At 52.6% G+C, this 11,318-nt stretch overlaps 1 protein-coding gene across 5 annotated transcripts in view; it reads left to right on the forward strand.

The window, feature by feature from the left end:
• USP7 (ubiquitin specific peptidase 7) overlaps positions 1 to 11,007 on the forward strand; it is a 55,814-nt gene extending 44,807 nt beyond the window's left edge. For 4 of the 5 annotated variants that reach the window (XM_085015361.1, XM_085015358.1, XM_085015360.1 and 1 more), the window contains 19 exons: positions 46 to 202; positions 1,160 to 1,304; positions 1,496 to 1,626; positions 2,235 to 2,369; positions 2,608 to 2,709; positions 2,873 to 2,978; positions 3,761 to 3,853; positions 3,944 to 4,011; positions 4,621 to 4,721; positions 5,440 to 5,593; positions 6,300 to 6,367; positions 6,742 to 6,850; positions 6,941 to 7,018; positions 7,714 to 7,814; positions 8,549 to 8,648; positions 9,272 to 9,391; positions 9,529 to 9,600; positions 9,722 to 9,812; positions 10,091 to 10,397. In XM_085015361.1, the coding sequence (XP_084871487.1) occupies positions 46 to 202; positions 1,160 to 1,304; positions 1,496 to 1,626; positions 2,235 to 2,369; positions 2,608 to 2,709; positions 2,873 to 2,978; positions 3,761 to 3,853; positions 3,944 to 4,011; positions 4,621 to 4,721; positions 5,440 to 5,593; positions 6,300 to 6,367; positions 6,742 to 6,850; positions 6,941 to 7,018; positions 7,714 to 7,814; positions 8,549 to 8,648; positions 9,272 to 9,391; positions 9,529 to 9,600; positions 9,722 to 9,812; positions 10,091 to 10,197 (2,038 nt within the window). In that variant the 3' untranslated portion in view covers positions 10,198 to 10,397. 5 annotated transcript variants of the gene reach the window in all.
• Positions 11,008 to 11,318: the final 311 nt, after the last annotated feature.

The following is an 11,318-nucleotide window of genomic DNA, read 5'->3' on the forward strand; positions in this document are numbered from 1 at the left end:
TATGGAAACCTGGATTTCTCTTAAAATTTTCTTTTTTTTTAATAGGTTTGAATTCCCTGAACAGTTACCACTTGATGAATTTTTGCAAAAAACAGATCCTAAAGACCCTGCAAATTACATCCTTCATGCAGTCCTGGTGCACAGTGGAGATAATCACGGTGGACATTACGTGGTCTATCTGAACCCCAAAGGGGACGGCAAAGTAAGTGCCGGGCTGGGCACGCGACGCTCTGTGGGGACGTTGGTCCCACTCGGCCTGACTTGGCCTTGCTAGTGAAGGGTTCCTTCCTGGCCTCTGTTGCTGTATGTATGTCCTGAGCTTGGAAGGTGGATGGTAGGTAGTGACGATCGCACTTTAGACATCTCCTGAGCATGGACATCAGCCCTTGGGGAACCCCTCACATCTTCACTCAAGGCAGTTGATTGGCCACTTAAAACAACAGTCACTTCCTGGGGCCCATGCAGGTGGGGCGGCGTTGGTCACATGCTATTCTGCTACCCTGTTGTCCGTGCTGTGTGTCGCCCTGGCTTTGTCTGGCTCACGTGGGTCCCCTCGTGAGATCTCACCGGGAGCTGCAGGTGGGGGGCTTGGGATCTGGTCCAGGGCTGTAGGGCTAGTGAGGGGCAGAGCAAAGCTTGAGCTCTGCTAGCTCATGCTGAGGGGTTTTGATGGAGGGGGACGGACACACACGGCACGGCACCCAAGGGCGAACTCTTAACTAGGAGTTAGTGAAGGCCATTTAAAACAACTCTTGTCTGGAGTTCCCGTCGTGGCGCAGTGGTTAACGAATCCGACGAGGAACCGTGAGGTTGCGGGTTCAATCCCTGGCCTTGCTCAGTGGGTTAAGGACCCGGCGTTGCCGTGAGCTGTGGTGTAGGTTGCACATGGGGCTTGGATCCTGCGTTGCTGTGGCTCTGGCGTAGGCCGGTGGCTACAGCTCCAATTAGACCCCTAGCCTGGGAACCTCCATATGCCACAAGAGCAGCCCTAGAAAAAGGCAAGAAGACAAAAAAAAAAAAAATAACTCTGTCCTGTCCACGATGGAGAGAGCTTGCACCTCATCTGCCGTCAGGCTGTTGACTACATGACGGAAATTGCCAGGGGGAGGATGTTAGCCTTGCCTCACGGCGCTTGGCTCTGCCGCGTCTCCCCTCGCAGTGGTGCAAGTTTGACGACGACGTGGTGTCAAGGTGCACGAAGGAGGAGGCCATCGAGCACAACTACGGGGGCCACGACGACGACCTCTCCGTGCGGCACTGCACCAACGCCTACATGCTGGTGTACATCCGGGAGTCCCGGCTCAGTGAGTGGCCCCGGGTCGCGCCCTCCACCGGAGGCCAGCAGGGACCTAAGCTCTGTCCACCCGTCCAGACGCCTCTGCTGGCCCTGCCTCACTCCCGGCGTCTAGGCTTATGGGTTTTGACCTGGGCCCCAGGTGGCTTTGTTCCTGATGCCATGATGCCCCGAGGTGAAGGAGTGGCGTTTGTCCTGCAGGTGAGGTTTTACAAGCTGTCACCGACCATGACATCCCTCAGCAGCTGGTGGAACGCTTGCAGGAGGAGAAAAGGATCGAGGCTCAGAAGCGGAAGGAGCGTCAAGAAGCGCATCTCTACATGCAAGTGCAGGTGAGCCGCTGGGCAGGGCCTGGGCAGAGCTTCACCAGTGGTGACGTGAGCCAGACCTGTTCCCTGACCCTCTCGAGGGGTCTTGCCAGGTCAGGGTGCTGGCTTAGAGGTACTCAGGCCGCCAGACAGAGCAGCAGTATGTTGGTGTTGAGAAGAACAATGCAGGGGATCCGAATCGGACAAGGGGAAGGGAGGGGGAGCAGCACCCACAGGCAGCCCAAGTGGGCAGGTGAATTGCCAGCTGGTTTGGGTTCATGGTTTAGATGTGACAGGAAATAGGCGTTTGTTTTAAGAAGTGACTGCCTGGAAGAAAGGTCCCCGTGCACCCTGGCTGTATAATATTAGGGATCCCCACACAGGTGGGTTTCCAGTTGATGCTGAGTTGAGAATGGCTGCATGGAAGTAGCAGGTTTTGCCTTTTCTAAGTAATGAGGTGATTTAGTTCTTGGTCATCTTGGTGCTTTCTTGTCGCTGGGGCCTTCTGAAGAAGGCTCATTAAAGCAAAAGGTTTTTAGCGTTTGAACCTTAAGTTTCGATCAGTGCGGCCTTGTTCTGTTTTGTCGGTTGTAAACTCTGTTCGGGATTTTCATGCATGTTTTTATTTTTAGATCGTTGCAGAGGACCAGTTTTGTGGCCATCAAGGAAATGATATGTACGATGAGGAAAAGGTGAAATACACTGTGTTCAAAGTGTTGAAAAACTCCTCGCTGGCCGAGTTCGTGCAGAACCTCTCTCAGACCATGGTGAGTCCCAGTGCCCGATGCTTCAGGCTCAGGGACCTGAGCTCACTTCCTTCTGAGCTGTGCCCTCACCTCCCTCCCCAGCTCCCCCTTCTTGGTGAAAGGGGCTCGGAGCCCCACAGGCCAGGGTGCTGTTGGCCCCATCCGTCGGGGAGCTGTCATCATCTCTCTCTCTCATCATAGAAGCATTACCTCCGTCTCGAGCTAAAATACAAACTGATTGTGTTGTGATTCTTTCCAGGGCTTTCCACAAGATCAGATTCGGTTGTGGCCCATGCAGGCCAGGAGCAATGGCACCAAGCGACCGGCCATGCTAGACAACGAGGCCGACGGCAACAAAACAGTGAGTGTGGCCGGCAGTCTGGTCTGGAAGGACGGCAAGCCCCGTCGGTCTCCCTCGGGTCCAGTTGCCTAGAATTGGACCTTCTCTTCTGTTCTTAAGTATAGTTTTTCACGCTCACTTAGCCATTAAAATCTTCTAAAACCAGCATCTCTTTTGGAAATAGATGATTGAACTGAGTGATAATGAAAACCCTTGGACAATATTCCTGGAAACAGTTGATCCTGAGCTGGCTGCTAGTGGAGCAACATTACCCAAGTTTGATAAAGATCGTAAGTGCCCACATCGCCCAGCACCAAGAGTGTGGCGTCAGAGTCCTGGACCGTCATTCTAAGCACACGGGGTTAAGCATTCTTCTCTTGCAAAGAAGTCTTGTGAACCCCCCTCTCTCCTCCCCCCGCCCCCACCCAAAAAAAAAGGCTCCACTGTGTTCAGGGCTCCCTGAGGAAGTCAGATTCGCCTGACTGTGGGTTTAGGGCCCTGGAGAAGGTCTCAGCAGCCTGGAGTCCTCCAGGTTGCTTGTCCTGCTAATCAGGTGGCCTTGTCGATGTCGACAGATTGTAGAGAGCAGGGATTGCTGTGAAGGGCCAGATAGTAGATATTTCATGCTCTGTGGGTCATCCCACCTTTGCCTGCTGTTGTAGTAGCAAATGGGGCCGAAGAGACCAGGTAAGTGAGCTGCCTGTGCTCCCGCTCCGCTTCCAGACCAGGTGGGTCCAGGGTCATCGATGTTACTTCAGGTGTCATTTCTCGGCAGAGACATACCACTGATTGATGACCCATGTTCCCGTGGTGAGTAGCGCGCAGCTAGCTGCCGTTGCCAGAATTCCTGAATGTTCAGCACTTGCACCTTCAGCAAGTGTGTGACCTGAGGTGTGCCCTGGGCATCTGGCGTCTGCCGTGGTGCTGCAGGCCTGGCAGCAGCCTCTTAGCATCTGACACCTCATGTTTAGGTGCCCTGAGTTATGGTTTCAGTTGCCAAGGTTGCTGTGAATGTTTGTTAACATTGCAGTGCCTGGAAGATCCTAACAAAGCCTGTTTCTTCACTGTGTAGATGATGTGATGTTATTTTTGAAAATGTACGATCCCAAAACACGGAGCTTAAATTACTGTGGCCATATCTACACCCCGATATCCTGTAAAATACGTAAGTCCAACCACACTCCTTCGCCTCGTGAGTTGACTTAACCGAAGTCCCCGTGTCACAGTTTTGGATTTTCTTTCTTCTCGCACCTAGGTGATCTGCTCCCAGTTATGTGTGACAGAGCAGGATTTATCCAAGATACTAGTCTTATCCTCTATGAGGTTCGGACCCTGTTCTTCTGCAGTTGGCATACCCGGGTGGTTTGGGGAGTGCCTTTCCTGTTTGTTTACTTTGCGAGCCCCAAATTTGTTGCTCTGAAGAGACCACACCTCTGAGTGGGGCCTGGGGGATCCTGAGTCAGGATCCCCTCTGTGCATGGCTGACTTTTCCCTCTTGAGGGCCTGTGGTTACTATGTCCTTATTATCATTTCCCGCTCACATTTGTATTAAAGACGTAGGGCTGGTGGAATTGGGTATAGAGAAAATACATACAGGAGTTCTCGTCGTGGCACAGCGGAAATGAATCTGATCAGCATCCATGAGGACGCAGGTTTCATCCCTGGCCTCGCTCAGTGGGTTAAGGATCCAGCGTTGCTGTGAGCTGTGGTATAGATTGCAGACGCCGATTGGATCTGGCATGGCTGTGGCTGTGGTGTAGGCCGTCAGCTACAGCTCTGATGAGACCCCTGGTCTGGGAACCTCCATGTGCCATGGGTTCATCCCTAAAAAATGGACAAAAAGACCAAAAAAAAAAAAAACCATACAGCGTGTGGCCATATTAAACACTGGACAGGCCTTGCTTTGTAACCATGTCGTTTCTTTTACTGTAGGAAGTTAAACCGAATTTAACAGAGAGAATTCAGGACTACGACGTGTCTCTTGATAAAGCCCTTGATGAGCTGATGGATGGCGATATTATAGTGTTTCAGAAGTACGTACTCCAAGCCTGAGAACCAGGACACACGCTATCCCTAGAGCCTGGGTCCCGTTTTGCTTGAGGGGTGGCAGCTGGCCTTCTGGGTTTTGGAACGTGGGGCTGTGAACATCTTCCTCGTTGAACGTTCTCATTTCCTGAGAATGTCGGCATTGAGTGTGACCCCTGAGCAGGAGGGCGAAGGTCTTGATGGAAGAGCAAGTGTTTCCTTCCCTTAAAACGTGAAATTCCTTAGAACGCACCTACCTGGGTCGTTCATTCACACGGGTCAGCTTGGCAGCCGGCAGGTGTGTGGTCTTGGAGTCTGGCAGACCCGATGTTGCACTTGGCCTCTGCCCTCCTCTTGCAGCTGCCTTGCAGGGGTGGCAGGCTTCGGTTTTAAGAGCCAGGAGGAAATATTTAGGTGGAACGATGCCCATGGGAAAGTCCTGTCTGGGAGTGGACTCAGCAGAGCCGGCTGTGTGGCCCATGGTGTCCGCAGACCCAGAGGGCAGCCTTCTGGGCCGGGATCGAGGTCAGGAGCAGAGCAGTGGATCAGAGCACACCTCTGGTCCTGCTTACAGAGAGGCTGCTGGGCAGGCTCCCAGCTCTCAGAGATGCTAACCCGAGTTTTATCCACACCGCTGGGTGTCAACTGCTGCTAGGGGGGTATTGCCTTTTTAAACCAGTGACCCCTGGCCTGTACTTTGTCTGTAATCCATATTTCTTCCCACAGGGATGACCCCGAAAATGATAACAGTGAATTACCCACCGCAAAGGAATATTTCAGAGACCTCTATCACCGTGTCGATGTGATTTTCTGTGATAAAACAATCCCCAATGATCCTGGATTTGTAGTTACATTATCAAATAGGATGAATTATTTTCAGGTATTTGATAAAATGCTCTTTTCCCTGCACATTCCTCAAGAGTTCCTGCTGTGGCACAGTGGGTTAGGAATCAGACTCCAGTGGCTCAGGTTGCTGCAGAGACAAGGGTTCCATCCCAGCCCCATGCAGTGGGTTGAAGGATCTGGCATTGCCACAGCTGTGGCTCAGATTCAATCCTGGCCCGGGAACTGCCATATGCTACGGGTGTGGCCATGAATGTATTGTTTTTTAGACGCTTAGTGACAGGGTTGTATTCTGGAGGAGGGTTGCTGTCCCCTTTGAGGAAGTGGATTGGTGTGGATGTCACCACGGGGTCAGAGGCTGTTTCCCCCTCCCTCCTGCCCCGCCCACCCCCCTGTCTTGTCGCCACCCCGGCACGATTTGGTTTCAGAGATGGTAGTCTGAACAGCAGCTTTGCTTCAGTTTTAACATGCCAAGTGCGAGCCATTAAAAAGAAGTAACTTTTAAAAGTGGAAAACCCTTTAAAGGTTTTCTCTCCCGGGACTGCTGCTCCCCTGGTGAGAGCACCAGCGAGCCTACTTGCTTCCTGTTGGAGAGTAAGTTTTGGGGGCATTCCAATTCAGGCTGCTTAGAGCACATTTCTTGAAGAACAGGAAGCAAAAAATCAGTGAGAGAGGTTATCAGCAAGCATCCTTTGGCTTCCCGCGTGACCTTTGCTCCCTGACCTCTGGACCTCCCTCCCCAGGTGGCAAAGACAGTTGCTCAGAGGCTCAACACAGACCCGATGCTGCTCCAGTTTTTCAAGTCTCAAGGGTGAGCCACCCTCGCAGGTGCCGCCGCTCGGCCTGGACCACGTGCTTTCCCTAGTTCCTCCCGACGGATGTCACGAGTAGCTGGCCGCCTGGCCCGGCGTGCCATTCCAATCGAGGCCTGTCCCACTGCCATCCTGGCCACACCACGGCTGGGCCCGTCCCCCCAGGGCCCGTAGCTGTCACCACTGCAGAGCACGTCGGGTGTGACACCTGGAGGGACTTGGGCCTGGGGGACAGGCGCGTCAGGGGGAAACCCTGTGCCCAGGCCGTTTCAAGTCTAGGTGTAAGGCCAGGGGTTTGCTCTTGCGCTGACTCACGGATATTGTTCGAGGCAAATAAACCGGTCACTAATCTCCGTTCTCTTTTCTGGTGTAGTTACAGGGATGGCCCAGGTAATCCTCTTAGACATAATTATGAAGGTACCTTACGAGACCTTCTGCAGTTCTTCAAGCCGCGACAGCCTAAGAAACTTTACTATCAGCAGGTACGAGTCCAGGTTACTGGAACCCCGGGTAATGAGAGAAGGCTTGGTTTTGGTGGAAACGTCTCTAAAATGAGCCTCTTTGCTTAACAGCTTAAGATGAAAATCACAGACTTCGAAAACAGGCGGAGTTTTAAATGTATATGGTTAAACAGCCAATTTAGGGAAGAGGTAAGTTTTCCACAAGGTGTGCACTTTCAGTGCAGCGCATTGAGCCTCTCTCCCTCCCCGACTGTGAGAACTACAGCAGTCAGACTTCCGTCCGTGGAACGCCTGAGGCCATGGGCTGCCCTGCTGCCGCCTCGGAGGCCTACGGGCAGAGGGACAGGCGCAGGAACCAGCCGGGGCCTCTTGAACTGGGTGCCTTGCTGCTTGGCCGCAGTCCATACCTTTCTCATCAGCACAGGCAGCCGACAGCCACTCCTGCTGGGCCCTCGGCACACTCATCCAGTCGCGTGTTAGGTGGTTCTTCTAGAAACAGGCTTTCACCTCTCTGGCCCCGCCCTTACTGAGGGGAAATCGGGCATGCGTCTTCAACACCGTCACCCATGCAGAGTGATCAGGCTGTGGTGACTGTCCATCCTAGTCCTTGTCTTCTTTGTCACCCTGCTGAGAACTAGACAGGCTCTTAGGTGACCTTTCAGGGGGAGAAATTCCTGAGAAACTGTCCTGTGAATGACAGGCTTCTTGCCTCAAAACGGCATTTCCTAGACGCCCCTCTTGCCGGCTGGTGGAGGCTTGGGTGGGCAGGCCTGAGGCAGCGCCGGGGGGCAGGTGCCCGAGCGAGTGGCGGCTGAGTGAGCTGGGGACAGGGGCACTCTACGTGGCTTCTGTCCCCTGAAAGCCTTTATCTTGTCGTTTCTTAGGAAATAACACTATATCCAGACAAGCACGGCTGCGTCCGGGACCTGCTGGAGGAATGTAAAAAGGCCGTGGAGCTCGGCGAGAAGGCGTCAGGGAAACTTAGGCGAGTGTTGCCTCTGTGTCGTACCTGCACTGACGCCTGTTTTTTCGCCCTTCTTCCCTCCCTGTCTCCTGATAGCACCCGGCTCTAGTGAAAAGGGGAGGTTGAGGTAGGAAAGCCACGCAGAGGAGGAGGAGAGAGTAGTTCAGACCGTGATGAGCTGCTGCTGGGGAAAGCGGGCCTTGACTAGGCCCAAGACATTGGGTCACTTCTCATCCATTTGGCCAATGTTGAGGCTGAAGAAGGAGCCCCAGATTTGATGATGAGTTTTTATTTCAGAGAGTAGGGTGCTGTTACCACCTGTCTCATGGTCAGCTTGTGGGATGATGAAACAGCCCTTGGGGCTGCTTGGTTCCCAGAATGTTTTCTTGGTGATGTTAATAAAAGAACAAGGCCTCGAATATCAGAAGAGTAAGTGAGAAAAATGTCTCCAGCCCTGCCTAATTTGGAACCACTGCAGGATTACACGGGTCCGATTTAATTCTACCCCGGGCCCTGACGTGGCCTCGTCCATGGGGTCTGGCCAGGCCTGGTCACAGGGACTCCTGTAGACTGTCCATTAATCACATGCTCCAGTCTTTGGTCTGCTCCCCACAGACGTTTGCTTTGGACATTTCATATCGTAGGAGACAGCAAATCTTAGCTCTGGAATGGAAACTTTCTAGAAGACTACTGGTTTTTGTTTTTTTTTTTTTTGGCACGTGAATTTATATGGTTCACTTTCTTGTTTTGCGCAGGCTGCTAGAAATTGTAAGCTACAAAATTATTGGTGTGCATCAAGAAGATGAACTATTAGAATGTTTGTCTCCTGCGACGAGTCGGACATTTCGAATAGAGGTAGCTGTCCCTTGAGGGCACCAGGGCTCAGCCCTGTGGGGGCAGCAGCCTGACCCTTGTTCGGATATCACAGCGACTCAGAGAAGTGGCTTTCCTTTGTTTGTGCACCCTCAGACAGAGTGACCCCGAGGTCAATTCAGTTCTTCCAGAGTTTGAAAAATTAACCGCTTTATTGTGACAGAGTAGAGCTAAGCTCAGCGTTACCGTTTTAAAGTGTTGAGTTGAGGTGCATCCGGCACATGCCTGTCGCTGAACAGCTGTCTGGCCGCCCCTGGAGTCCTCAGCCCCACCCACCAACCCTCGGCCCCAGCTGCCAGGCCCCCTCCTGCTAGATGGCTCCCTTACCCCTCTTTAGAAACTCATTTGGAATATGGATCCCTAAGCACGTGTAGTCAGAAACTGTGGGTCCCTGTTGACATTAAAGCTGCTGAGATCCCCACAGCGACTAAAACAGTTTGTTATTTGGTCTCTCAAGACCCAGAGTTTTCTATTAAAGCTTGGATGTTTCTTCTGGCTCTAAACCCTCATTGTTCTAGCAAGACCCACACACGGCCTTTTAAACTGCGGCGTTGTTTGCATCAACTGAATTTCTCACCTCTGGTGTTTCAAACTCGTGTCCCCAGGAAGTACCTTTGGACCAGGTGGCCATAGATAAGGAGAATGAGATGCTGATCACGGTGGCGCATTTCCACAAGGAGGTATTCGGGACGTTCGGGATCCCGTTCTTGCTGAGGATCCACCAGGTGAGGGGCCTTCTCAGCAGCCTGAGCAGCCTGGTGGAGGCTCAGCGCCTTGTGCTCGTGCATCAGCCTCGCCCACTCCGTGTGCAGCCGAGGCAGGTGCAAGCCGCGTGAGCACCTGTGCCCTTTGTCCTTCGTAGGGCGAGCATTTCAGAGAAGTGATGAAGCGGATTCAGAGTCTGCTAGACATCCAGGAGAAGGAGTTTGAGAAGGTAGGGCTTCTGGGGTGTTGAGGAGGAGTTACCAGGCAGGATGCTAAAATCCTGACTTTGTCAGCGGGGTGGCTTTTGCTCATATTCAGAATTAATGGGGTTTTCTGTTTTTGTCTCTCAGTTTAAATTTGCCATTGTGATGATGGGCCGGCACCAGTACATAAACGAAGATGAGTATGAAGTAAACTTGAAAGACTTTGAACCTCAGCCTGGTAAGAGCCCTTCTGCAGCCCAGAAGCAAGTACGAGGGGGCCAGGAGTCAGGCAGCCCTTCCGCCCCCGAAGCCGGCAGTAGCCGGCAGCCGGCCTCGCTCCCCTCATCTGCGGGGTCGGGAGTGGGATGCAGCCTGTAACCGTGAGCGCTCCTCGGGTTCGGAGCACTGGCCCGTGTCCCGCAGAGGCTGTAACAGCTGCGGCCCCGGTGGACGCGGTGGCAGCGGCTCTGCAGGGCGGCCAACCCGTCAGGGGCTGAGTTGTCTCTCCTCCACCAGGTAACATGTCTCACCCTCGGCCTTGGCTGGGGCTCGACCACTTCAACAAAGCCCCAAAGAGGAGTCGCTACACGTACCTTGAAAAGGCCATTAAAATCCACAACTGACTCCCTGAGCGGCGGGCGAGGCGGGACCGCGGTGGGTGTGCCCTTTACCAGCCGAGAACTCTGGTGCCCGAGCACCGTCGGAAGTCTTGAGCGAGAGGATTGGCTGCTGGTGTCCCTTTTATTTTGTTGAGGCTGTTCAGTTTGGCTTCCCTGTATCTATTGATTGCCCTTTTTGAGCAAAATGAAGGTGTTTTTATAAAGCTTGGATGCCAATGAGAGTTATTTTACCGTAACCACAGTTGAAGGCGACGGTCAGCGTGCTGGGGAGAGGCGGGCGGGCGGGCGCGGCTGGGACGGCGCCCGGGGGCCCGGCCTCCAGCCCCGCCGCCAGGACGTCTTCTGTTAGGCTCGTCTGGCACGTTCCCCCAGTTATACTTTGATGACCTTTTGTGCATCTGTAAAGGCGAAGCAGAGAAACTCACAACCTAATAAATAGCGCTTTCCTTCACCCGTGTATTGTCGCCCCTTCCTCGGCCTCCCCGGCTGCCTGGGTCTTTTTAATAACTCGTCTCACTTCGCCAGCCACTGCTGTCCTGCAGCCCCGCCTGCAAAGTGGATGCACTGGACACCGTCCTGACAGACACTCTGGGGTCTTTTTATTCAATTGGAAACCCTTAAACACAGTTAAGGTGTGTACTGTGCTGCCTCTCGGCAGACCTAACGATCTCAAGAGCAGGTGAAAAAAATTATAAACAGACTTTCTTTCACGTGGAACAGACGGAACAAAGAAAGGAGGGCCTTTTAGCGAAGAGGGCATGCCCACTAGTGTTAGCAAGCTGTTGACTTTGTATAAAAAAGTTAAATAAAAAAGAGGAAAAAAAAAAGGAAAAATGAAATTGTATATTTAATGAATGAACATGTACAATTACCACTGGGAGGAGGTGGCTTTTTGTCGGGTGAATCCAAGTGATGCTCTCTGATGTTGATATTCATTGTGTGTCGTTTCCTTTCAGTCCAGCCTCTTCCTTTGGCGCCGACGCCAGCTGCGTGTCTAGTTTTGAGTGCAGTAAAATAGAATCAGCAAAATCACACTTATTTTTCATCCTTTTCCAGTATTTTTTGTTTGTTTCTGTAGCAGCAGTGTACACCAACTCTTCCTGTATATTGCCTTTTTGCTGGAA

The sequence above is a fragment of the Sus scrofa genome, chromosome 3 (assembly GCF_054392235.1).
Source record: "Sus scrofa isolate SSC_HxYL_T2T_F1_AM1 chromosome 3, Sscrofa_HxYL_maternal_Yorkshire_Landrace_v2.0, whole genome shotgun sequence".
Lineage (NCBI taxonomy): Eukaryota > Metazoa > Chordata > Mammalia > Artiodactyla > Suidae > Sus > Sus scrofa.